The following is a 27,679-nucleotide window of genomic DNA, read 5'->3' on the forward strand; positions in this document are numbered from 1 at the left end:
AAGAAAAACCAAAGAGCAATAAATCAACTCTGTCACCCATACTTACAGCTATTGTAACAACGGTGCGGTCTGCAAAAGCTGTCATTACCACTTTCTGCAAAATGTTTTCCTGCCAAAAGATAAATAGAGTCGGAATTTTCTCTGGACTACTTTCTCTTGCCATAAAATTGATATTGTGTCCCCAAGAACAATGCTTCAACATGCCCAATCTCTTCTGAGAACTCTCATTGCTAAGTCTTCTGCAGAAGGCCTAACAGGGAGCAGTGACCAGCAGCAAGCTCCGGCTGGCTTCTGTAGTGTCTTCAAAATGCAAATAAAACTCAGTTTATCAACTAGGAATGACTGATAGATTTATTGCCAGGAAACTGAATGAGGAAAATGAAACCAAATGGGTGTGGAAATGCTCACTTGAGTTATGCCATCAAAAGGATGTATTCAAACCTAATAAAACCCTAAAATAGTGTTAAGTTTTGTGTCAGAAAAGGAAAAAATAAAGTACATGCTAAAAATTTGGATTTTGACCCATAGAAGTACATTGCAGGCAGGAACTATTTTTATTCCCACCACAAACCGTTGCTATCATTATATTTTAAAAGATGTCCTGGGTAAAGATTCTACCTCTCTCCTGGAAAAAAAGCTCGATTACCTAAGTCTTAAAGTGAAGGAGCTATTTCTTCCAATCACAAGGTTTATTGCCAATTAATTCATTCTTATTCTCCCTCTTTCTCTCTCTCTCATCTTTACTGAGGCAGTACTATCCTTACAATAAGTCACAATATTGTAAGAACTTAGTAATTAAAACTAATTTTGATGTAGTTATGTTTACTTAGTGAAATGGCTTCATTAGAAACTACTTCATTGCTTTCAATTATCTTAACTCCGAGAAGGATATATAAACTTTGAATAGGTACTTTAACTGATTAGTCTTACTTAATACAAATAAATGATGTCAAATTAGCACCTCCATATATATGGCTCTTAATAATCTTGAAACTGTTTCACCTTTTTGGGTAGTTTTATTCAATCTAAAGTGTACAGTAAGAAAAGAAATAAGATTTTTATTTTTGTCCTTTCTGATACCAAACTTTTAATATCAAGTTAACTTTTATAAGAACAACATTAATTGATAGCAGTTCAATGTGATATTTTCCCCACTCAATCACAGCCTTCCAGACAGATCCTTCTTGGACATATTTGACACTTTTTTTAATTTAATTTTTATTTTATATTGGAGTATAGTTGATTTATAATGTTGTGTTAGTTTCAGGTGTACAGCTAAGTGATTCAGTTATACATATACCTATATCTATTCTTTTTCAGATTCTTTTCCCATATAGGTTATTATAGAATATTGAATAGAGTTCCCTGTGCTATACAGTAGGTCCTTGTTGATTATCTGTTTTATATACAGTAATGTGTATATGTTAATCCCAAACTCCTAATTTATCCCTCCCCCTATTTGACACTTTTAAATGATTTCTTTCAAAAGGCAAAGTTTCTGCCTCATTACCATGAATACATTGAGAAGGCCATTATTAATTCTAGCCAACATTAATTATAATGACTCCATCTTCAAATTGTGTTAGAAAATGATTGGTTTCAACTATCAATAGATTCCATTAAATAGAGATTTGCATACTTCATCTTAGAACTTCCATGACACAACACTTGAATACAGTACAGTACTCTCATCAACTGAGCCCTGGAATTTTACTGTTTTGAGGATTTATCAAAAAGTGATGACACTGAAAAAAATAGATATATGTGTATGTATAACTGAATCACTTTAATGTACACCTGAAACTAACACACATTGTAAATCAACTATAATTCAATAAAAAGAGGTAGAATGGAGAAAAATAAAGTAAAATAAAATAAAACTAGAAAAAAAAGTGATGACAAATTTATATGATGTTTATTGACAGTAGGAGGTCCTTTAAAAGAAGAGTCAAGTCTCCTTTACTGAAATTCTGTTGTGCTGTATTATTGGTTGATCAAGGACGTGGCTGAGAAGATACTCAAAACAATAGTACTGAGCATTCAGAATCCAGTCAGGAAAAATAAGTTGTAATTTTCACATGCATTTCTTCACCTCTTCAATTTAAAGAAGCTTAGATAATGCACTCACTGTGGCCATGTCGATGGAAGCTGTCGCCTCGTCCATGATGAGAATACTGCTCTTGCGAACAAAGGCCCTGGCGAGGCAGAACAGCTGTCTCTGTCCAACACTAAAATTCTCCCCACCTTCAGTGACAACTGCATCTAAATCAAAAAAAGAAGCAAGGACTTCATTAAAGAAATGATACTAACATTTTCCTTGGGCAAAGTAGTGGAAAACACATTATGTCCGACAAGAACATGCTGCATATCACTTTGTACTGGTGCAAGGATTTCATATTGGAAAAGCAAAGAGGAACTTTAACTGGGGAAAATGAAGATGATCCTGGGTCACCCTGTGTTTGAAAACAGGTGGTAAATTCCCTCCTTATAGTAGGATATAAAATACTGTTAAACATTTTAAAGACTGGAAGACCTTGGAGATCATTCAATTATTTAATATAATTATCCAAGGCCCAGGGAGATGATGTGGCTTGCCCATGATCACCTAGTTAACTGGTAGTAGAGCTTGATAAGAAACAGAATATTTTCAACTCCAATACCTGTTCTCCTTCCATTATATCATCCCCCTGGACTTTAAGCTCCTAGTGGGTAAGGACTGGGTTTGTTTTTGTTTATCAATGTATCCCCAGTACTTATCACTTGGCATCTGACATAGTAGCTGAATGAAACTTTATTGCATGTATAAGTGAGTTATGTCCTCATTATAGTTTTTTGTTTGTTTGTTTCAACCACATTTTATAAAGTACTACTGTGAGTTTAGCTTAAGTTCTATTTCCAAAATAATCTATATTATTAGGATTCAAACACTTTTTAGTAGGGCTCTGAGAGGAAATTTCTATTGATTATTACCTCACTGCATCAAATTCTTATAATTTCTCACGCTTGGAGGCTATGCATCTATTCTCCAAATTTTAATGTATATAATAAATAAAAAGGAAGCGGGGCATGATGAATGTTCTTCACTAGAGTTGGCATGAACCAGATCATTATCAAACCACTGATGTAATCTTTATTAAGACAATGAGCATAAACAATATTCAATTACATAGTGTAAATGCAATTCCCTGTTGCTTACACTGTACCATAACCCCCAAATACTATGCTCATGATTCAAAACAGGTGCATGTAGGTCTCATGTTAGTGAAGAGAACTATAAAGATGTAATTGTCTGCCTTTCCAATTATTAGTGGGGGGAGGTCAGAGTCTCTAAATACCAAGGAAAAAAGGTCTGTAAGCATTATCACAAGTAGACTTTTCAATTTTTCAGTACATTTGCTGGGCTTTCCAGAGCAGACATCAAAAATTATTATGGAAAAGTTCACCCAGACCTCTGCAATTACTCCCACGGGGACACAGGCAAAGTCAGTTAAACTATCCTTAAAGACACGCTGCCCCAATTTCGTTTGTGGGATGCCTTTTCCTTGGGACTAAATTATAATCATAAAAGGTATTGTTTTTGAGTCTCCTTTCCCAAATAAACTAACAAATAAATATTATGTATTAAATTTAGAATATCAACCAACTATTATCCTTCTGATGCTTTCTTAAATGTGTTCAGTTTTTAAGGAAACAGAAGACCAAAACTACAGATGTTCGCTTTTATGAATAAAGACTATAGAGTGAACTCTCTCTTGTTTCATTAATCATGTTGTTCGTTCGTTATTCACATTGCTCCTTTGTTTTTATCATCGGTTATTTGCCAGAAATTATACTACATCTGGGACTGAATTTAACTCAGGGATCGTTTGAGTACATGTTTCATATCTTACACAAGTATCCAAACTGATCCTGCAGCTAGGTAATAGAAAATAATGTCTTCCAAAAAATTATGTTATGTAAGTAAAAGGAATACGCCCTCCTGGCAGCAAAGAAAATGGCTGCTACTGTGGAGAAAATACCTGCTTCTAAATGGCACCAAGTACTCTTGCACTCCGGATCATGTAAATCATGTGAGCAGAATGACCACAAGGAAACATTCGAATTAAAGTGATCTATATCCATCAATGGTGGAAAGACTAAAGAGATAAATGTATTAATTGGAATATTTTGGCCTGCTCACATAGAACAGAAGGTTATCAGGTTTCATCCTCTTGCACCCCCTGTAAAAACACTAGATTTTGAAGTGTCCTAATGACCTTTAGGAGATTATTTTAAATATAAGGAGATTTAACACTAGAATTATGTGATTCCAGCAAAAAATGTAGATATGTAGAATTCATTGCATATGTAAAAAATAAATGTATCATTTAGAAAATATACCTAGACCTCCTGGTAGGGATTTGACCATATTCTTCAACTGAGCAATTTCTAGAGCTTCCCAAAGTCTGTCATCCGTGCATTTGCACTCCGGATCTAAATTAAATCTGTAGGAAAAAAATCAGTTAGTTAGTGAATAAATTTTAAAAATGATTTTTTTTTTTTTTTTTTTTTTTTTTGCGGTACGCGGGCTTCTCACTGTTGTGGCCTCTCCCATTGCGGAGCACAGGCTCCGGATGCGCAGGCTCAGCGGCCATGGCTCACAGGCCCAGCCACTCCACGGCATGTGGGATCCTCCCGGACCGGGGCACGAACCCGTGTCCCCTGCATCGGCAGGCGGACTCTCAACCACTGCGCCACCAGGGAAGCCCTAAAAATGATTTTTAATGTACATTTGCTTACTGCTGTTCTTTCCTTAAAATGTAAATCCTATTTGTTTTGGTTACTGCTGTAAGCCCAGGATCTACAACAGTGCTTAGGATAGAACAGGCATTCAATTCATGCTTGATGGGTGAATGAATGACCTGAATGTATGGGCAATGGTTTTCGATGATATCATTAGTAAGTTTAAATCCATGATAAGATTTGATAAAATTCATTAAATTGGATACATCTACTTTCATATTATGTTTAATATAACTTGAATAGTGACTAGCAAATTATTCCTAGAGAACTGGCATTAAATACATAAATCTATATGGGAACATGCAATGTTATTTCAGATGAGCTATGCTGCACCAACCATAATAACACTATTCATAATAAATATATTCAGAGATACAGATTTACTATAATATTACTAAATAATCTGATACACCCAGAACTTTTAATTAAAGTAATTTTACAATTGAATATGGAACAATCTTACATACATCTTCTCTTCAAGACAAGGAATATTTAGTGAAAGGTGGCAGATAATTTGCAGTTAAGTAGATAGAGGAGGGGAGCAAGAGAGAACAGAGGGTGGATGGAATGAGGGCCATGATCTGGTGGATAATGACACAGTGGACTTTGGAGTTAGACAAACTTTATTTGGAATGGCAGTGTTACCACTTACTAAGTATATGAACTTGGCCAAGCTACAGCTTCTCTGAGGTTCAAAATCCTCATCTGTAAAATGGGGACAATAATATGAACACTAGAGCAGTGCTCTGAGGATTTGATGAGATGATATATCAATATTTAAAGGACCTAGCAAAGAGTAGATACCTCCATTTTTTTTTTTTTTCATGAGAAACCACAAACCAGGCATGGAGAAGGCTGCAGCAGCTTCTTCAGAGCAATTTCAGCAGAAGGAGAAGTTGTGGGTGATGGGAGGGAATCAAGGTATTAACCAAACTCAATATCTGCTGAGGCCAGACCAGACACACAAGAGATAGGCAAGGTGTCTGTAGGGTGGACACCTCAGAAATGTCTGCCAAGAATCACTGTCCCCAAGTACAGAGGAAAAAGGGATGTTTGTAGGGTCGGATAGAAGAGATGAACTTCTGGAAGCACAAAGGATGGGCTTCTATAGGTTAAGTTAGCCACTCTAGGTGCCCCAATCCAAACTGTGGGACAGAACATTTGACCTCATCATCTTGGTGACAAACTTTCACACCTACCTGAAAAGCAATTCTGAGTAAAACCCTCCTATGAGCCAAAGGGTAAGTCCTGAGGCACATGAGTTTCTGCTGAATACGTCACCTACCGAATAGAACCGCTGAATAGGATCGGATCCTGCAGAATGATTGAAAGTCTAGAACGTAGTGTGTGCAGCGGCAGTTTTGAAATGTCTATCCCATCAATGACAATCTTTCCTGTTAAAGAAAAACAAAAATGGCAGCATGTAGTAAAATCATGAGTAAAGTAATATTTGTTTACAAATTGGAAGTACTTTCCTAGCTCAGAACTGAAATTCAGAAGAGGAAGCTTTCCATTTAAGTATTAAAAACATCATGATATGTCTCTATGAAAAATATACATTTCGGTGATATTTGCTCTTATGTATTTTCTCCTAAAGGGATTTCCACTTTTTATACAGTTTATGTGGTTCATACAAACCAAAAGTGCTTTTTTCCCTCAGTGGTCCGCTTCCTTCCAATATTCCTTTATCCTATTCTTGGCTTTATTTTCCTTCATAGGACATTCTATATACATTTACTGATCTTTTTTATTGTCTCTCTCCCCCAACTAGAATGCAAGATCATTGAAGATGGGCATTTTTGTCTGTCTTATTCACTCATTTATTGATTGAACAGTACAATGCGTTACAAGTAAGAAAGTAAATTCTCTGACATAGGTATCACATTTTAGTGATTTTTTCCACACTGTACATAGACTTGCACAATCTTGATGTCCTTGCCTTTCCCTGATAGATTTATTTTATCATATCGCTTTGTGCAAAGACAATATTGCTCTATGAGATGAGAATGCCCAGAGAAGAATGGCAACTGGAGTCCCTTTTCCAGCTGGATTTAGACCCAAAAGCAGGCAAGATGTCAGCTTAAACTTTCTTTCAAGAATAATATATTATCTATTAAAATCTCAGTCACCTCGCGGTATTAAAAAGACAGTCATCATAGTCCTCATGGGGCCTGAAATGATGTTTGTGGACTCATGAGAATATGGCTAATCTGTTTCACCATAGCCACAGTTTTTTAATGAAAAGTTTCAATCAATTGTCTTTGGATCATGTAATTGGCTTATAATGCAAATCCCACAGAAAATCCTTAAAGTATCTATGTCTTATTACCAGCCATAGAAAGAGCAAGCTGCTCACCTAGAGGCAGATACTTACCCTGTCACTGAATCTAAGCCCCAAAGAACCTGCAATGACCACAGTTCAACTTTGTTGTTCATAAACTGACCTCTTTATCTCACAGAGCTGTTGTGTAGATTAAATTAAATAATATAAACTGTCAAAGATGATAAAAATGTGGGGTACTATCACCATTATCACAATCATTACAGATAATAATAGCTAAGTACTTCTTGAGCTGATGGTTCTCCTTTCATTCAAGATGGCGTTATGTGTTGGCCTATTTATAGGCCACTTGACAGACTAAATAATGACATATTTTTTCTAAAGCAAAGATTAGATTACTTCCATGTTCAATATTATTAATAATTTTGTGGATGAATAAATATTTTTGTATATTGTCAACATGTGCTTGTCACATTACAGCAATGGTTGCCTTCTAACAAAGTGTTCAACATAATTAAACCATGTTATTAAGAAGATGATGGCAGAAGTCATGCACCAAAATTAAAATGCAGATTACTTATCTTCTTTTTATTCCTTTGATGGAAAGATATATATATATATATATATATATATATATATATATATAGTTTTCAGGAAGCGAGACAGTCTTTTTCTCTCTTCCTTCCTCTTGAAATGCCACCTCCATCTGTTGCTATTCAAAATGGATGGCCTTGTTTTCATTTTACCAATTTAATAGAATGGTCTAATAATAATATCTAGAGCTGAGTTTAGGGCTAATAATTTTATTTTCCCAATTCTATGATTTTTCTTTACTCCTAGACTGTTTATATGGGTTACCTGTCTCAAATCATGGGTTTCAGGACACAGAGTACTTCTAAATATTTACTTTTTATTTCTGCAGGATTAGGTAAGTCGATGTTGCATTTTTCTTTTAAGGAAGAGCATCACACAGCTAATGAAAAAGTTTAGTTAGTAACTCACCATCAAATATATCAACCATTCTGAAGAAAGCCAGAGATAACGATGACTTTCCACTGCCAGTGCGACCACATATGCCCACCTAAGAAATCAACTGTCACTCAGAGAGAAGAGGACTCAGACAAAAGATAGAAAATAGGCAGAAGTATTTTTACCTTAGGTAAGACACCATGATGAAACTGCAACTCTATGTAAACAGTTACATTAAAATAATCATTTTCTTCTCAGATCTCCCTTAGGAATTATCATTATTAAGCTAAAAACATGGGGTCTTCAACAAATCTTCAATGATTCCACTCTAACTCTTTTGATTTCTATGTGGGTGTGTTGTTTTACCTTTGTGGCTTCATTTTTGCATTTAGTATATTGTTGACCTAGCAAACAAGTGTTCCACTTTATCTTAGAAGTGATGATTTTATAACAAAATGTAAAATGAGCCCATTTTTCTGCACACTTGCTCTTTTTACAATAACTAAAATAAATCATTTTGGGACTACAGCTAGTACAAACACAAGGTTCTTAAGGGGATATCTGGAATGGTCATGAGCCAAAAGCTAGAAATTTTGAAAAACATGTCTATTGTTCACTTTCTTGATATTCATGGGAGATGAATGAATGGCAATACAACTTAGAGAATGTATGTTATCTGGATCCACTCTCTCCCTTTTCTCTTTTGTGTGATGATCTGACCTATAAAGTGTAGGGAATATAATGGGAGCCCAGTGAAGCTGTGGTTGGCTGGGATGTCTAAAGAGCTCAGGTGGTAATGGAGTGGTTCCATCTGAGGGTTTGTATGAAATAAATCAAATGTCAGTGAATTCCATACCTTTTGCCCAGGTTTGATGTAAGCCTTGACGTGTTTAAGAACAGGCTTCAGATTATTTTCATATCTGACACACAGATCATGAATCTTGATCTCCCCTTCCTGAGGCCAGTGTTCTGGAACTTGAGAAGGATCTGGGGGGTGGAGATGGGGTAAGGGAAGAGAGAGAGAGACAGAGACAGAGACACAGAGAGAGAGGTAGAAAGAAACACACACATACTTATATACATTTATACATACACACATAATTTTTTTCTAAATTGAAAGTAGTACTGAACCAAGTTCTGAGTTTTTTGAATTAAAATTTCATTTAGAGTAAAAGTGTCTTCATTAAGAACTTTAAAAATAGCTTTTGTGTGTCTGTTTTGGAGCATTAACGGGCATCATGTCTCCCAGCATTCCATCACTCAATTCTATTCATGGTGGTTCATCTGTGAATGGATTCATTTGTTCACTCAGTTGGTCATCAAATATTTGAGTGCTTCAAATGTGAAAGGTGTTGTGCAGGATGCTGGGAATATGGAGATGGAAGACATGCCTCAAGGTGCTCATTGTGCCCGGGGGACGCATGCAAGTGAGTTAGCCCCTACAGGACATGGAGAGTCACGTGATGGAGGCCAATCCGAGGTGTTCTGGGACCAGAGATGGTGGTAACCCAAGAGTTCCAGGAGGGTTTCAAGTGGAGACGGTGACTGAGATGAATCTTAAAGGATAAGAGGTAGGGAAATTTGTTTCAAATATATAGAGGGAGAAGAACAAAGATATAAAGAAAGCATAGCATGTTGGTATGGCCAGAGTAAAAGGTGTATAGGTGGATGATGAGATATGAGAGTAGGTAGGTGGGTAAGGGTTGACTAACAAAGGGTCTAGCAGACTGAGCTAAGTTATCTGGAGTTTGTCCTTGAAGGCCTGGAGAGCTATTGAAGGATTTAGGCAAAAGAGTGCATTTGAAGCCTGAGATTTACATTTAAGGAAGATTAGTCTGTCCTCAGCATTGAATTTTCTGCCAGTTTTATTCTAGCAAGGCTAAGAATCTCAGTTAGTATATTAAGATCCAAGTTTCTTGCCATCTAAGTTAACTCTTTAAGTATTACTAAATAATATCAATTTGGACTCTGGTTGTATCCAAGACTTTTCAGGCCTAAATAATCACATCTTTTTCAGGTTCAGGTGTACCTTATCAAGCAAAGTCAAGATGAGAGGGGATTCTCTGGCTATTGAAGTGGAAAACAAAAGCAAAAATGGCAGTGTGCCTAACACACAACTAATCTTTTTTTTTAAATAACTATTTAAGTGAAACAAAATGATATTCAGAACAATACCGATGGTGCCTTCATAGTTCTCAGACTCCATAGTCAAGAAACTGTTCACTTTCTTCACTGCCCCCATCTGGACCTCCACATCGGCCAAGTTCCTCACAACCCAATTCAAATAATTGGTTATCTGTGTCAGGTGACAAAAACAATGAACACATATAAAATGAAGTCATGATTTTTCTAAGCACTGGACATTAGGTGATAGGATGACTTGGACAGTTCATATAGGTACAATTCATAAATGCTGCAGGATATCAGAGACCAGAGAGGATGTCATGGGATAAAGTTGGCAAAGAAAGTGTCTGCTCTTCTTCAAGTGTCCTCAAATGTCCCTGTTCTGTGAACTGTCCTGACTTCCCTGCACAGCGGATAGTTGTATGGACCTCTGTTTCCATTTACCTCATTTAAGTCATATTCAAGTTAGTGTCCCTAAATGTGTGGTGAGCAACTCAGGACAAGAATTCCAAACAGCCTTGGGAGAACTCTGACCATAGGGTTTGAGGACTTTCTAAAAATTGGTTCACAATACCAGAAATGAATCCATGCCATCCTAAAATGCTGGGTTTGGGCCCAAATCTACTATTATTTGCAGGCTGTCATCTTGTTATGAATTTCTAACTCCTCTCTAACATCCACGAATAAGAGTAATAATAACCACATACAGAAAGTACCTCCAGCACTGCGCAAAAAGAGAGAGATTTTCATCCATACGTACCGTAAGTGCATACAGAAGACCTAAGCCCACCAATCCAGAATTGGAAGACCCACTAATGGATGCAATTGATGCAGTGAGAACAATGCAAGCTCCCAGATAATCCTAAAAAGGAGTGAGAAAAAAATATTAAAAGATTTTCCCCAAGTTCTTAAACCAAAGATCTCAATCAACCCAGGTGATCACTAAGAGAATAAACGCTACTCCTTGTGTATCCTGTTAAGTTTCAGAAGAATGTTACAGAAGGTAGGGAAGAATAACAACTCACACAATTAGGACTGGAAGGGAAATGATGCAAGGCTCTGATTATATTCATGCAGATATGCGTTCAGAGACATTAAACACCTGGTCAGAAATTAAGCTGCAATTTTCGGCACGACCAGGATCAGACACAGGGTTTTCTTTCTTTCTTTCTTTCTTTTTCTTATCTACTGTATTGTGTTGCCAGACAAGCAATTATTTTTTAACTTAACTTTCTACCTTAAATTTCATGTGTGCTTATACCAGGGTTGGGATTAGCTCTCTTGTATGCTAAGTCAAGGCCTTTGCAGAAGTTTGCCTCTAGTTAGCTTATTGGGATTTGTATCTGAACTATTTTCGACTATCTGGTCTCAGAGTCTGGGATATTAAGTCTATAGATTTCATGGAAATAGGAATAAGTATAATTTTTCTTCCTAAATTAGAAATATGGGCATGTCTTAGAGTATCTGAATTGTTGATGACTCAATGATAAACTCTTCTGAGAAATTTAAAAAATTCATTAAGGCCAGCCTTAAACTCAAAGGAGAGATAAGGGACATCTGTCCATTTTCTAACACTCTTTCTTCCCCATTTCCCAGCATTCTTAGGCACTATTACGTCTTATCTTTTGAAAAAGAAATCTTTAAAACTTGTCATGCTGATGTGTCACACATGCCAGAAGCAGAGAGAAGTTCAGGCATGAACACTTTCTAGAATTATCTCAAGTCTCATCTCACTGGTGATGACCATCTCTAGAAAGATAACATCTGCTACCTCAAGAAAATAACTAGTAACTAGGTGATAAGACCATAATGACAGTAATAGAGTGTTTAACATGCTGAAGTCAAGAATGCAGTTTCTCAGGGCTTCTCTGGTGGTGCAGTGGTTGAAAATCCACCTGCCAAGGCAGGGGACATGGGTTTGAGCCCTGGTCTGCGAAGATCTCACATGCTGCTGAGCAACTAAACCCATGCGCCACAGCTGCCGAGCCTGCGCTCTAGAGCCCATGAGTCACAACTACTGAGCCCGTGAGCCACAACTACTGAGCCCGTGAGCCACAGCTACTGAGCCCGCGTGCCACAGCTACTGAAGTCTGCGTGCCTAGAGCCCGTGCTCCACAACAAGAGAAGCCACTGCAATGAGAAGCCCGCACACCGCAATGAAGAGTAGACCCGCTCAACGCAACAGAGCCAGCGCACAGCAACTAAGACCCAACGCAGCCAAAAATAAATAAAACTTCTAATATATATATATATATATATATATATATATATATATATACATACATAAAGAATGCAGTTTCTCAAATCAGCTCGCATGTGCTCATCCTTGCCTCTTTTTAAATAACACCAAAGATCAAATTTTGGGGGAGCAATCAATGATCCCAGGCTTGGAATCAGAGATCTGGGTTCAAATGATGCTTTTGTCAATTACCAGCTAGTAAGCTTAGATGAGTCATTTAAACCCCTTTGAGACTCAGTTTCTTCTTCGGAAAATAGAAATGATACCTAATTTACAGGGATTTTGAAAGGAATAAAAAAGATTAAATATCAGTTAGATTTACCCCCCTCCATGTAACAGGATGTCTTTTTCTGGATGATTTTCAAAGGTTTGAAGCAAGCTTAAAAGTTTGTGTGCATCATAAAACATCAAAGGTTAAAACAGGCACTAAAATTTAATTCTGTAATGACTCCCATTATCTGTACAAAAAATAAAGAAAGAAATCATGAGAGTTAATCCCTTCAGGGAGTAAATTCCATAGAGGTAGTAAATACTCCTTTGATCGCTTCTTCCCGGGTATCCATTTGTTAACAACTTGTCACATCCCAATCAGACAGTTCTTCCTTTTCCCCCTTTATTTGAAGCAACAACTACATGAATGCCGAATGTAACCAGCCTGGGCTGCTCTTTTTTATTTTATAAATGCCAACGTGTTCCCCAAATACTTCCAAAATATTTACAACAATATGAATTTTTCCTTCCCACTCTCTTGTGAAAGGTAATACCTTTAATGTTATGTTATAAATTTGTTATTTCCATATTATCTTTTCTAAAAAGACTCATAAAGCGACTGTGTGATAAGCTTCAGAAAGTAAGTTAGCACCAGGAGATATTTCCAGCAAGATGCTCCCAGCTTGATATAAAGAAATATGCCAGTCGGCGTCTGAGAAATTTCTGTGGGCAACATACATTTTAAGGGTTTGAAGCAGGGTATGTTTTTACTAATTTCTGTTCTCCGCTACCTCTCAGCTGACCTCATTGGAAAGCAGAGCCTCATTCATGCATCCATCTATCCATTCATTCATTCATATATTCCTTTAAAAGTATATATAACTTCCCTGTTTAGAATTATCAATGCCTTCCTATTGCACTTATAATAAATTCAAACTCCGATGAATTACAAAGCCTTATATGATGTAAAGTCTGGAGTCTAGACTCTGCCTCCTCTGACCTTATTTGAGATTCCTTTCCTGCTCCTTCACCCTGCTCCAACTATGTTGGTCTTCCCGTCCTTGGTGAGATAAGCTGGGACCTGGTACCTAGGACCCTTTACTGCAGTGCTCGCACCTGAACAGATGAATCCCCCAAGCAAGAGAGTACAAAGAAACAATAAGGGACTAAAAATAACTGCACACATGCGCAGCTCGGGTGATTATAATAAGATACAAAAAGGCCACAAACCAATTGCCATGTCTGAGGTGCCAGGAGAAAAGCAGGATACTGCGCATGACCCCTGCGCACAGCACCACCAAGGGGGTGGGCAGACCACGTAAGCCACGCCTTCTCCCCAGCCCACTGATCCTTCCTCACCCTCATCCCATTTAAGGAATCAGCTTGTCACTTCCTCAGGAAGTGAACAAGCGCACCTGTTACTTAATTTCACTCCCTTATGCTGTAGCATGAGTCCCAGTAAAACCTTGCCTAAATTTCTCCTCTGGCTTCTTATCAATTTCTTTTCTTCTTTTTCTTTTTTTTCAGTACGCAGGCCTCTCACTGTTGTGGCCTCTCCCGTTGTGGAGCACAGGCTCCGGACGCGCAGGCTCAGCGGCCATGGCTCACGGGCCCAGCCGCTCCATGTGGGATCTTCCCAGACCGGGGAACAAACCCGTGTCCCCTGCATCAGCAGGCAGACTCTCAACCACTGCGCCACCAGGGAAGCCCTCAATTTCTATTAATTAAAGATTCCAAGGACCTGGGTCAGTAACATTGGGAACATACCAACTTTGTTTCTGCCACTGACTCTGCCTGAAATGCTTCCCAGAGGTCTCAGACACCAGGCTACTGCTCATCATCTAGGAGTCAGTTCTTAAATACACCTCTTTGGAGAGACCTTCCCTTCCTGATCCCACCCCCAGCCCTGGAGCTGTTCTCTAGCCCATTGTCTTGCTTTGTTTTCCTCCTCACGCTTCGAGCTATCTGAAATGATCTCATTTGCTTATTTGTTCTCATGTTCATAGTCCATTTACTCTCACTAGAATCTAAGTCCATGAAAAAAGAGTCTGTCTAAAATTTCCAGGAACAGGAATACAGTAATGCTAAGTACATGGTAAAGGCCCAATGATTCCTTATGGAATTCATGACTGGATACATTGACCCCCTTCATAAAACATTCACTGAGTTCTTCTATGAGCCATATATCTTCTAAATCCAGGCTTCTGACTTCTTTTTCTAAAGGGCTCCTATGAGTCATTTAAGTCTCCACCAATCCCTTTTCCAGACTTAAGAGTTGAACATGTACAAATATTATAAGGATGCATATTTGACAAGGTGGGAAGCCCAACACGAAGTTTTATGATTTTTTATCCCCCGCTTAGAACTGTGATATGACTATCTTAGAAAGCTGTGCTATGGGCAAGTGTTAGGAGTTCTTTGCCTTTCTAAAGTGAAAAGCACTCTTAAGTCAAGAACTTCATCATTCAGTTCCCAATAATTATTCATTGTTTTGCTATTTCAATTGTACAGGAAAAACTTATAAAATGCCATGTTCTGTGTTACAAAGAGCAATCTGAATAGGACTGGAAGAGAAGAAGGCTGCAACTGACATACCGAAACAACAGATTAATCAGAGTCTCAATAAATGGAAATTAGATGTATGCCTAATATAAATATTATAAAGGAAACGGAAAACATTACACACTCAATCTCTCTTCCTCCCACCTCATTCCCTGTTAAGTTAATTTATTATAGATCTTTATATTCTATATTGGGCCTTGGATTCCACTGTTGTATAGAACTCAATGTTAGATTCAATCAGCTAATACTTTAACCTATTTTCTATTGAATTGAAATGGTAATCTGATAATAGGTGGGTTAGCCTCATCCTGGCAATGAAACCAGTAAAAGAAGTGAAAACAAATGAAGAGAGAAAAGGGAGCGAAGAGATCAATAAGTTAAAGTCAGTATATATTTTCCGTGTCTCTCTCATTGAGCTAATGTTTTCAAAACTACTTGTAAGGTTTTCAGTATGATCATTAGACATTATTTTAATTCTTAGTCCAGTAAATAAAATATGCCAACATTTATATGTAAAGATAATGTAAAGAGATGTTTTTGACACCTCAGCAAAAAGGCATAGCTTTTTTTTTTTTTTACTTCATAGGAGCTTTTATTCATAAGAGGTCAATAAGTATTCCACATACCCTCTACTCTCTCTTCTGGTTGTGTAACCTTAAATAGCCCCTTGTGTAACATGTATTTAATGATACAAATCTCATAGGGCTTTTAAGGGGTTAAGAGAAGGCTTTGTGGGTGGAAGAGCTTTGTGCAACATAAATGTGCCAGGCAGCCTCCCCAAACCCTATTCCTATCCCTGGAATGTATATGACCTAACGATTGTTACACCTTGTTCTGCTACATTTATATTATATTGACAGACTTTTGGGGCCACTTTTCCTCTCTGTAAATAAGATACAATATGAAAAAGCTAGAAGTTATAAAATGTCACCTGCTTTACTCCACTCTCTCTTTTTTTTTTAGTTAATAATAAAATAATAACTAACATTTATTGGTCATTTGTCACATGGCAGGCACTGTGCCAACAGCTTTCCCTGCCTTGTCTCATTTTTTTTTCTTCTTCTTTTTTCTTTCTTTTTTTGTAACATCTTTATTGGAGTATAATTGCTTTACAATGGTGTGTAAGTTTCTGCTGTATAACAAAGTGAATCAGCTATACATATACATATACCCCATATCTCCTCCCTCTTGCATCTCCCTCCCACCCTCCCTATCCCACCCCCCTAGTGGTCACAAAGCTCTGAGCTGATCTCCCTGTGCCATGCAGCTGCTTCCCACTGCTATCTATTTTAATTTGGTAGTGTATATATGTCCAAGGCATAGCTTTTTGAAGCACCTTTAGAGCAAATTTTTCAGGAGATGAACCCACTTCCCAATTCCACAATCTAGTAAATTCAAATAGATACAAGAGCTTAAAAGCCAAAATGTCTGCAGTTTAGCATCTAAAGCAGTTATTATAAAAATATTCTTCATCATTTTCTTTTTTTAAAAAGTGCTATTCGTGCTGTCTTTTAGTTACATCAATGAGATACTTTTCAGCTCACTTCAGGATTACTACCCCTGCTCAATAATGTTTTTTTTTTAAGTAACTGGGGAGTTTTGGGAAGCATTTGATCAGAATTTTACCTCAATCTGCATAAGAGAGGAAGCTCCTTTGCGCATAACATTTATCAAGAAATCTCATAGCAAAACCACTAAATTCCAATCACTTCCTTTCAAATACAACAAGAGTAATAGATGTGTGAAATTGATAGAGCTTATGTTAGCTCCCAGTTTTCCACTTCCTTTACCATTAAACAAGTTTATTGAATTATAAAGTGACTCTACCTTTCCACACCGTCTTTCCTTTCCATTGCAAACATTTGAACAACAAAATGGCTTAAAGGCAAAAAAGTTAAGAAAGGAGAAGCAGATGGTCTGAATAACTCACACACAGGAGAGTAAACACTTAGGGATCACTAGAAGCACAAATTCTTCTGCTAAGGCCTTCTACATCCTACCCAACCAATTCAATGAAAAACGCCTTCAGTCAAAACGATACAATGGAATGAGAGATTCTACTTAGGAAATAGAAGCTACTACATATGTGAATGACTATTCTCAGAGAGGGCCCAACAGCAGGACATTTTTATAAGTATAGTGATAAATTATAATTTCCATTGAGTTTGTGAGTTCAACACTCCCCTCCAGAAGGGAAGGCTTTGATTCCTATGTCAAAAGAGAAGCCTCTTGTCAGATTTCTAGTGATTCAACAATTTCTCTATCTATATGTGGGATTATAGTAAAAACTGTAATTTTCCATACGACATCCTTGTAAATAGTTATCAGCAACACTATCTTTCTCCTTCACATAGCCCTCAGAAGTCCACGTCTATGGTTCCACTGAGTGCCTGGGTCTTCACATTACAAGATCAACGCACACCTGTCTATAATGGAGTTATGAACACACAAAAAAGCTCTGTGCTGTTCCACAAAATAGACTCTCACGCAAGCTCACCCTGAAGACTATTTTCACTTTAGCCTGTTGATTCTAAAGACTTTTTTTTGGCTTCTTGATGTGATTTTTCTTTTATCCTTTCACCATACAGAGCAAGACAAAGCCTTGGAAAGACACCCTTTAGATAGAGTTACACAATTTTCGCAAATGGAAACACCGATGCCAAAGAACTGGAATTGTTTAGTTCAGAGGGATGAAGAGAAAACGCTGTGCTGAACAAAAGAACGTACGCAGCATTCAAAGGTTAGGCTGTCGTGACACACTGCACATGACTGTGGCCCACTTCACTTGGCACCCAGAGGAGAAACACTGCCCTCCACTGCCAAAGTAACCTGGGTGGTCACGGTCTGGCTACTTTCTACCAGCCAAACGATTTTCTTCTTTTAGATTCTTGTCCTTTTTAATTGGAGTGTGTTGTGAACTTTATTTTTTTCCCAATTCAGAATAAGTATGAAATGAACATGGTGGGCAGGGCTACATCTTCCATAGGGAACATTGTTCAGCCAGAGAAAGGGAATAACTTGTAATTGTCTTAACACTTACCTAACATGACCAGGAAAAGAAACAAGAGCCATATGTAAATATATATATATATATATATATAAATAGATAATAAAAAATAATGGATGGGGCTCAGGGATTTTCCTGAATTTAAAAAAGGTGCTTTTACTCTAGTTTCCCTTCCTTCTCTTGGAGATTGTCCACAGAATTCAGTGGCATTGCTCTGGAAAGTTAAATTGAGAATGAAGAGAAAGGGAAGAGAAAAAGAGCCACAGAAAACTATGATAAGCTTTCTCCTCTTTCTGTCCACTTGGGTCATGAGTCCATGAATTAGAGTTGGTGAAATCCCCAGATCTGCACCAGGAAATCTGCTGGCATCTTCTGAGTTATGCCCAATGCTGCCCCCCTCCTGGTACGGTTTAACTGTGCTTCTGCTATGGGAGCTCCAAGAATATTTGCTAGAGCAGATATTTTTGTTAATTTGCTGAGTAATATATCAGACAATAGGGAATGGAGGGGGCTGTGTTGATACTGTAGATAAGGTCCATGCAGACAGAGTCACTGGGCCAAATAGAAATTTTCATTACATATTTTTTGTAAATGACTTACAAGGCAGAGTATGTCCAGCTGTGGGGTTCGGAGAACATTTCACGCCCCAGTCTCCAAGGTACTGTTTCTCAATGTTCATATTTCTCATATTTTTGACACAAGATCCATTTCTTTCAAATGGAAATTGTATCTCCAGTGATGCCGACACATCCACAGAAGCATAGTAGTAATGAGGTCATTTACATGTATATGATTGGGAGAAAGGTTATTTCCTTATTGGAGTTTACTCATTTTTAATATTTTTTATTCATTATTTTTACTCATTTTATTTACTTTATTCATTCAACACCCCTACTGTGGCATATGTTCTTGGATTATAGCATTTATATTCAAATAAATATTCTAATATTCTAAATATTCTGATTCTAATAAAAACTTTCTGTATACCCAAAGAACAGAAAGAGAATAAATCTGACTGGTTTTAAGTTGGATCTCTGGGATTGTCTAGAAGCATGTGTGTATGTGTGTGTGTGTGTGTGTGTTGTGTGTATACCCACATAAACTTACTGATACATAAATACAATAGATGAAAGAGACAAATCATCCACAAAGGACTTTGGACCTTGACTTCTATCAGCAAATATGCCTGGAATGTTGCAGTAAATCAACAAGTTTCTTACCATATTTTATATTTACTAATCAGAAATAGAAGCAAAGGATTCTTTATTTTTTTTGTGTTGGTTTTAAGGGAGAGATCTGGTAAGGCTAGATAGCAAATTGTGGAAAGAGTATAATACACAGAAAACAAAGACACAAAAATAAATGTGTTATAAGGTAACAGAGTGAATGGCAGATTTCGCCCTTCCTTTTTCACATATCAGTATTTTTTTTAGACTTCTGCAGGTAGAACTAGAATTCTTTTATATTCAAGTAGGTCCAGCTGCCTTTAATGGGGGAGGGCGTTTAAGTAGCAGAGTGTGAGTCAAGCTAAACTAACCCATTCTGAATCTGGCTGCTGTTCCTCTCTGAATTTTTCCTGACCTTCTCTTTCTTGGCAGTCTGAAGGCTCTAATATCTTGTCTTCTGGCTATGAGAGCAGAACATATGGTTTGCTTGAAGATTCTTGTTAAACATTTGTCCATTAACCTGACAGTAGGAAGTGCTAAAGAGTAGAGGCAGGAGTCAGGTCAGACACTCACCTCAAGTCCAAAGTAAACACACTTGCCCCTAAAAAACATACTTGATCTTCAACTTCAGGAAAATCAAATACAAAGGTAACTACTGATATTTTCTCCCTGTGATTTTAGGACATTCTTTGATGAAGCTATTTCATCATTAGTTCTGTTATCAGATATGATTTCTTTTCCTTGGAGAAAACAGATTTAAACAAACAAACAGAAGCTTAAAGCAAGGAATTAGGGTCTGGGTAAGATCTAGGAATAATATTTTGGTTCTAAGTCCTAAAGACTTCACCTGCCTTTATGCTAGTTATAGATAATTCAGGAGAATCTGCCCTGCCCCCTCTCAATCCCCACAGCAACCCCTAAGAAATTTCCTACCTAAAATTTGTGAAACATAATTGTGTTATGTTGCTGGATAATTTCTACACAATAACTAATAGAGTGGTAGAGAATCTCTGTAAACTAGTGAGAAATCATCGCAACTACAGCTCACAGGGGGATCCCAGATTCCCTACCAATCTGTATCCATCCGTCAACAACTCAGATTTTAATTTGTGCTCCTTCATTTCAACTTTATCAAATTCCCATTACCATCTGCCCTCTCTGGTCCATTGAGCTTTGAAAGAAAGTGTGCATGTGGTAGGGGTGATTAATCAGCAGAAGTGAGGTTCTTACAATAGCATGAGTAAACCTCCTTTTCCTTTTCACAAACTGATAGATAATTATTTTTTTAAAAAAGATGACGGTCAACTCATCATTACTGCCGAAGTGTCTTATTCATACTGCAGATTATGCAGACCAGTCTGCAAACAACATCCCCTTCCCTCTGGAACTTGGGTCTCACCTGTCTCCTACTTCATTCATACCCCAACTGGTTGGCTTATTAACCACTTACCAGGGAAGGTACTGTTTCAATTCATTTATTCATCCATCCATCCATCCATTCAAAAGACATTGGTTGAGTGCACTTGCCAATCAGTGAGCTAGGGGATTTATATTATTATTTTTAATCCTAACACCCCCATGAGGTAACATTCTTACTCCTATTTTACAAATAACAAACTGGGACTTGGATAAATTCATTAACTTGCTAGACCAAGTCTGTACGATGTCAAAGCTTGTGCCCATTCTTCTACTTTATATAGGGCAGAAGAAGGCAACAGATGATTAATCACAATGTTTTACATTTGGGGCTAACATGATCTTCCACGGGCTTAAAAGAGAGAAGTTGCCATTTCTTCCAGGTCGGTCCAACTCAGTGGAGTAAATGAGTACATCTGTTCACTTGTCAAATGTGCTCTTTTGAAAAAAAAAAACTGAAGTTATACAAATATTTGCCATTCCATTAACTTATATAATCTAGCGACTAGTGAACACAAAATGAATTTTTGCATTTGGGGCTATTTGTCTTGCCATTAGCTAAAAACATTATGACAAATTTCATCCGTAACGTAAACAAACCTGAGCTATTTTAAAGTTCAGAAATTGCAAAGCGACTGCTGAATCTCAGTGGAAGCCTAATTTTTACAACTGTCTTCCTCTTTGCATCAGGCCTCTTTTCTGTGTGGTTTCCATTTCAAACTCATGAAATGAACATACCGTTCTGACCTCTAGCCATCTGTTGGCAGCTGAGAGAAATAAGTAGGCAATGTTGTTCGTGTCTGTCAGTTCCAGCATTCGTTGCTTAAATCTGGTTTCATGCCTGCAGAAAACAAAAATATTATGATGTTAGCTACACAACAGGAGAAATAATAAAAAACAGTCACACTTCCTACTACACTATTTACTCAACACGGTGACCAACTGATGGGATGGAATGACTAGTAAATGGACTCCTACTTGCAAATAAAGGCCAGCTGCTACTGCTCTCCTGCACCCTTACTGAGAGATGGTGTGGTGCAGTGTTTCCTTTCTTTCTCAACCCCTGCTATGGAAAGGAATCTTTCCAATGACAAAGTCCTATTAAAGATTGTTTCATAAATTTCCACATAATGATGGTAGCCATGAAAACAAGGCATGGTCTATGTCGCAAGTGCCCTACAAAAACCAGAAGAAGTTGTGCAGATATGCAACATACTCCACCTACTTTTTATTGCATGTATTTTACTTTTCCACATGGCATGGTTGGAGTTGGGTGGAAGGTACTAGAAGAGACTCAGGGAAGACAGGAAAATATGCATTTGTAACAGGCAAATATATACTTAAAAATTTTTCTTTTGCTCAGTGTTTCTGGGACTCAAAGAAGGAAAATGAAGTGGCAAGAAGTGGAGGATGGGGTTCCTTGGAAATGGCAGATGTCCTTGTTAAGCAAGATATCATATAATCTCAAAGTTCCAAACTATTTGTAAGAATGGTCATTACATGAAAGAAACTCTTGGTGTGTGGTGCTTACAAGAATCTATAACACATACAGTTTAGATACTGATTCTTGGCCAAATTAAGTTCATTCTAGGGGATTAACATAATCAGACCAAATTCTGTGTAAACTGTGTTATAAAGGAAACTTCTAATAAAAACCTCATCCATTCGAACATGTGAGCTACTTCTCCAAGAAACTCATCTTACATGGTGATAAATCTTTTCTACATCGCAAAAATAGCCTCTTTTTATTTTTCAATTATTTTCCCTCAGTAACAGAAACAATGGAAAGCTGGATCAGATAACCAAAATAACTAGTTTGAAGGCTGGAGGAAATGCCAAAGGTTTGTTCAGTTTTCTGTGGCCATGGCTTATCTTACACAGACCTCCTGTCTATGTATTATGTTTGCAAGAAGCAGCCAAATTTCATCTGACAGCCCGGTGGTAATTCCTATTTGATAAGAGACTGCTCCAAGTCCCCCCCAGATCTTCAAATCAATTTGCAAACGTTTATAATAAACAATCACTATGTCAAAAATGAAGAAGTCCAGGGTGGGGTGTTCACTTGGCCCGTGAAGTCATCCATACAGGCCAATATAAAGCAGATACTTGATATTTATCCAATCAATCTGATCATTCCAATATGCCAAACCAGAAAAATCAGATAATTGAGTCAGACAGCAACATCTGAGCTACACTAATCAAAGGATACAGCAATCAGAGCCAAATAATTACCTCACTTTGAGTTATGTAGCCTTGACCCAAATGCCATGCACAGGAGGACCTGCGCTGAATAGCAATGCACTAGGGCGGGACTAAGCAGACAGAGAAACAGGACTACCCTGGTGATGACCCTTTTAGATATGGACAGAGTGAATAATTAAGGTAGGATGACTCATAGGGTTATAGGATTTACTGAGATAGTGGATTTCAACTGTAAACAGATATATCCAATTCTGTATTTGCATTGTTAGGTGGATTTTCACCCACTCATTCAGAAACATTCATCAAGCACGAGCACTGAGACATTAGAATATATATGTCTGAATAAGACATGACCTCTGCCCTAGAGGAGCCTATTGTTTAGTGAAGGAAGGAAGCATGGTATGAACAAGTAAGGAAGGCACAACACAGAAGCCAATCATAACGGCCCTATGCGCAAAATGCTACATGAACATAAAGGAAGGCGACGATTTGGACTGATCAGAGGATCAGAATGGTAGGGAATGAGGTGGAGGGTAGGGAAAGATGGATTAAGTAAGTTTCACAAAGGACTAGGAAGATGGTCTGAGTGAGGTTTTAAGAAATGGGCTGAATTTTTCAGGTAAACAAGGTGGGACAAAGCACTGGAGGTATCAGGAACATAATCAAAGGAACAGAAGTGAGAAAACTCAACATGTTCAGGGGCTGGAGGAGACAGCCATCTCCCTAGAGGGCTGTGGTGATGGAGAGATTGGGGGTGGGGGTGGGGGGCGTTTGGACCAAAGCCTGTGGACTCCACTTGAGATGAACATCAAACACTTCACTGTGACAAAGTGTTTTGTCTGGGGCTCTTCTTACTCTTCCTTCAGTTTGGGGATATTGTTGCAGATACACTCTTAAAGAGTTTGTAAATGGAGTTGGCAACAATCTAAAGCAGCAGTGAAAGGGGAGGGGTGGAAATGCAGCGAACATTCTTTCTGTGTGTTTCTATTTGGCAAGAACCCTTCTGTTTTCCTAATGGAAACTTTGACACATTCAGTCTGTATCTTTTCATCCATATCCAGCTCATCTTTTGAACATTCTTAGACCTTTATTCTGTCAGGCCAAAAAAAAAAGCAGGAAAGGTCACTGAAATCTCAGTCTAATTTAACTGTGATCCTTTGGTGGTAAACTACTTGAGGGAGTTCAAGACTGCCTGTGAGTACACCACGAACCCTGAACGCAGGGGAGGAAAGCAGCCTAATCAGTAAATACGAACTTTCCAAAGCGCTGAGGACTCTGGGGACTCTTACTAGCCTGAAAGAAAGGAAGAAATAGATGGAAAAGAATGTGTTTGATTCTTAACCACAAGTTACCAAATGTAAAGATTCTAGAATTTTTTTAATGGTAGCAAAACTATCCCCACATTGTAAAACTTCCTTTGGTTTAAAAGTGCTGATATTGGTGGTACGTTATATTTACTTTAAAACTGAACCCTAGGGGGCTTCCCTGGTGGCACAGTGGTTGAGAGTCCGCCTGACTATGCAGGGGACACGGGTTCGTGCCCCGGTCCAGGAGGATCCCGCATGCTGCGGAGCGGCTGGGCCCGTGAGCCATGGCCACTGAGCCTGTGCTTCACAGTGGGAGAGGCTGCAGCAGTGAGAGGCCCGCGTACCACAAAAAAAAAAAAAAAAAAAAAAAAAAATGAACCCTAGAAGATCTAAACCTGGATGAGTCTGATGCATGTACTGCTACATAAAAGTTGGGCTGTCTTTCGTGTCTTCCAATCATCATTCACGTCTTAGATGTCATGTAATAGTTTGTCTTTCTTACAGCTCTCTAGAATTTTCCTGTTGTAAAATTAGAAATAGTCAAGCCAAATTCTGCTCATGTGTCTGGTGAAGAAGGTAAGTGAAAAAACTAAACGTTGACTTTTGATCAAATTTCTCTTTCATGCTACATCATCATTTCCTTCAAGGTGCTTTGTGTGATTCCAGTCCTCAGCACTCTCGGAAAATGACCTGACCTGTTCTTCACGAAGAAAATAGAGGCTGTTTTCTGTTGAACCCATCAACTCTTCCACCTAACAGCTTGCCTGAATCTGGACACTGATTGTCCCCCACCTGCCATGTTATCCCATCCATTTTCTCTGTGGTATTTATCTCGGTTAGAAACAAAAGGCCATGTCTTTGGAGTCTTTCTATATCTGCAGCAAGAGTAGCACCTAGCATGTGTTCAAAACTCAAATAAATTAACTTGGAAGGACTTGTTTGGTGAAAAATGTAATTTTTAATATGGTATACTTATGAGTACCACTGGGCATTGCTGGTTACTATTAGAACATAAATCTTATCTTAATACCTACATTCAAAGTCAATAAATGGTTTTACCATCTCCAATAAGAGGCACTGCACACTCTGATGGGAAAACACACCACTGTGGAAAGTATAAATGCTTCACAATGAAACCTAGGTAGATTTATGTAGAAATTCTGTGATGCATGTTGTAGATGGTGGCTGTATCTTTATATTCTACTTTTTGACTCAGTTATATGTGTATATATACATATGTGTAATACAAATATCTCTTAGGTTAGAAAAATCTCTAATTGAAATCAATACAGATCACAACTAACTGCTGAACAATCATCTACAGAAAGACACTGGAACTCACTGAAAGAGATACCTCATATCCAAAGACAAAGGAGAAGCTGCAATGAGACAGTAGGAGGGGCACAATCACAATAAAATCAAGTGCCATAACCGCTGGGCGGGTGACTCACAAACTGGAGAACACTTATACCACAGAAGTCCACCCACCGGAGTGAAGGTTCTGAGCCCCACATCAGGCCTCCCAACTTGGGGTCCAACAGGAGGAAGGATTCCCAGAGAATCAGACTTTGAAGCCTAGTGGGATTTGATTGCAGGACTTTGACAGGACTGGGGGAAACAGTCTTGGAGGGCACACACAAAGTAGGGTGTGCATCAGGACCCAGGGGAAGGAGCAGTGACCCCATAGGAGACTGAACCAGACCTACCAGTTAGTGTTGGAGGGTCTCCTGCAGAGGCGGGGGGTGGCTGTGGCTCACCAGAAGGACAGGGACAATGGCAGCAGAAGATCTGGGAAGTACTCCTTGGCTTGAGCCCTCCCGGAGTCCACCATTAGTCCCACCAGAGAGCCTGTAGCCTCCATTGCTGGGTTGCCTCAGGCCAAACAACGAACGGTGGGGGGGGGGACTCAGCTCCACCCATCAGCAGACAAGCAGATTAAAGTTTTACTGAGCTCCGCCCACCAGAGCAACACTCAGCTCTACCCACCACCAGTCCCTTCCATCAGGAAGCTTGAACAAGCCTCTCAGATAGTCTCATCGACCAGAGGGCAGACAGTAGAAGCAAGAAGAACTATAATCCTGCAGCCTGTGGAATGAAAACCACATTCACAGAAAGACAGACAAAATGAAAAGGCAGAGGACTATGTACCAGATGAAGGAACAAGATAAAAACCCAGAGAAACAACTAAATGAAGTGGAGATAGGCAACCTTCCAGAAAAAGAATTCAGAATAATGATAGTGAAGGTGATCCAGGACCTCAGAAAAGAATGGAGTCAAAGATTGAGAAGATGCAAGAAATGTTTAACAAAGACCTAGAAGAATTCAAGAAGAAACAAAAAGAGATGAACAATACAATAACTGAAATGAAAAATACACTAGAAGGAATCAGTAGCAGAATAACTGAGGCAGAAGAACGGATAAGTGACCTGAAAGACAGACTGGTGGAATTCACTGCTGTGGAAAAAACAATGAAAAGAAATGAAGACAGCCTAAGAGACCACTGGGACAACATTAAATGCACCAACGTTTGCATTATAGAGGTCCCAGAAGGAGAAGAGAGAGAGAAAGGACCCAAGAAAATATTTGAAGAGATTATAGTCAAAAACTCCCCTAACATGGGAAAGGAAATAGCCACTCAAGCTCAGGAAGCACAGAGAGTCCCAGGAGGATAAACCCAAGGAGAAACATGCTGAGACACACAGTAAGCAAACTGACAAAAATTAAAGACAAAGAAAAATTGTTAAAAGCAACAAAGGAAAAATGACAAATAACATACAAGGGAACTCCCATAAGGTTAACAGCTGATTTCTCTGGAGAAACTCTACAAGCCAGAAGGGAGTGGCATGATATATTTAAAGTGATGAAAGGGAAGCACCTACAACCAAGATTACTCCACCCAGCAAGGATCTCATTCAGATGCGACAGAGAAATCAAAAGCTTTACAGACAAGCAAAAGCTAAGAGAATTCAGCACCACCAAACCAGCTCTACAACAAATGCTAAAGGAACTTCTCTAAGTGGGAAACACAAGAGAAGACAAGCACCTACAAAAACAAACACAAAAAATTAAGAAAATGGTACTAGGAACATACATATCGATAATTACCTTAAATGTGAATGGATTAAATGCTCCAACCAAAAGACACAGGCTTGCTGAATGGATACATAAACAAGACCCATTTATATGCTGTCTACAAGAGACCCACTTCAGACCTAGGGACACATACAGACTGAAAGTGAGGGGATGGAAAAAGATATTCCATGCAAGTGGAAAGCAAAAGAAAGCTGGAATAGCAATAATCATATCAGATAAAATTGACTTTAAAATAAAGAATGTTACAAGAGACAAGAAAAGACACTGCATAATGATCAAGGGATCAATCCAAGGAGAAGATATAACAATTGTAAATATATA

At 38.3% G+C, this 27,679-nt stretch overlaps 1 protein-coding gene across 1 annotated transcript in view; it reads right to left on the reverse strand.

The window, feature by feature from the left end:
- Positions 1 to 27,679, reverse strand: part of ABCC9 (ATP binding cassette subfamily C member 9) — a 144,738-nt gene that overhangs the window by 6,037 nt on the left and 111,022 nt on the right. The window contains exons 31-39 of the mRNA XM_081250073.1: positions 21,495 to 21,597; positions 10,917 to 11,018; positions 10,208 to 10,328; positions 8,889 to 9,019; positions 8,066 to 8,144; positions 6,068 to 6,176; positions 4,381 to 4,484; positions 2,129 to 2,262; positions 47 to 109 (exon numbers count right to left, since the gene is read on the reverse strand). Coding sequence (XP_081106199.1) covers positions 47 to 109; positions 2,129 to 2,262; positions 4,381 to 4,484; positions 6,068 to 6,176; positions 8,066 to 8,144; positions 8,889 to 9,019; positions 10,208 to 10,328; positions 10,917 to 11,018; positions 21,495 to 21,597 — 946 coding nt within the window. The remainder of the gene's footprint in view (positions 1 to 46; positions 110 to 2,128; positions 2,263 to 4,380; positions 4,485 to 6,067; positions 6,177 to 8,065; positions 8,145 to 8,888; positions 9,020 to 10,207; positions 10,329 to 10,916; positions 11,019 to 21,494; positions 21,598 to 27,679) is intronic.

Source organism: Mesoplodon bidens, assembly GCF_964165515.1.
Source record: "Mesoplodon bidens genome assembly, chromosome: 11".
NCBI lineage: Eukaryota > Metazoa > Chordata > Mammalia > Artiodactyla > Ziphiidae > Mesoplodon > Mesoplodon bidens.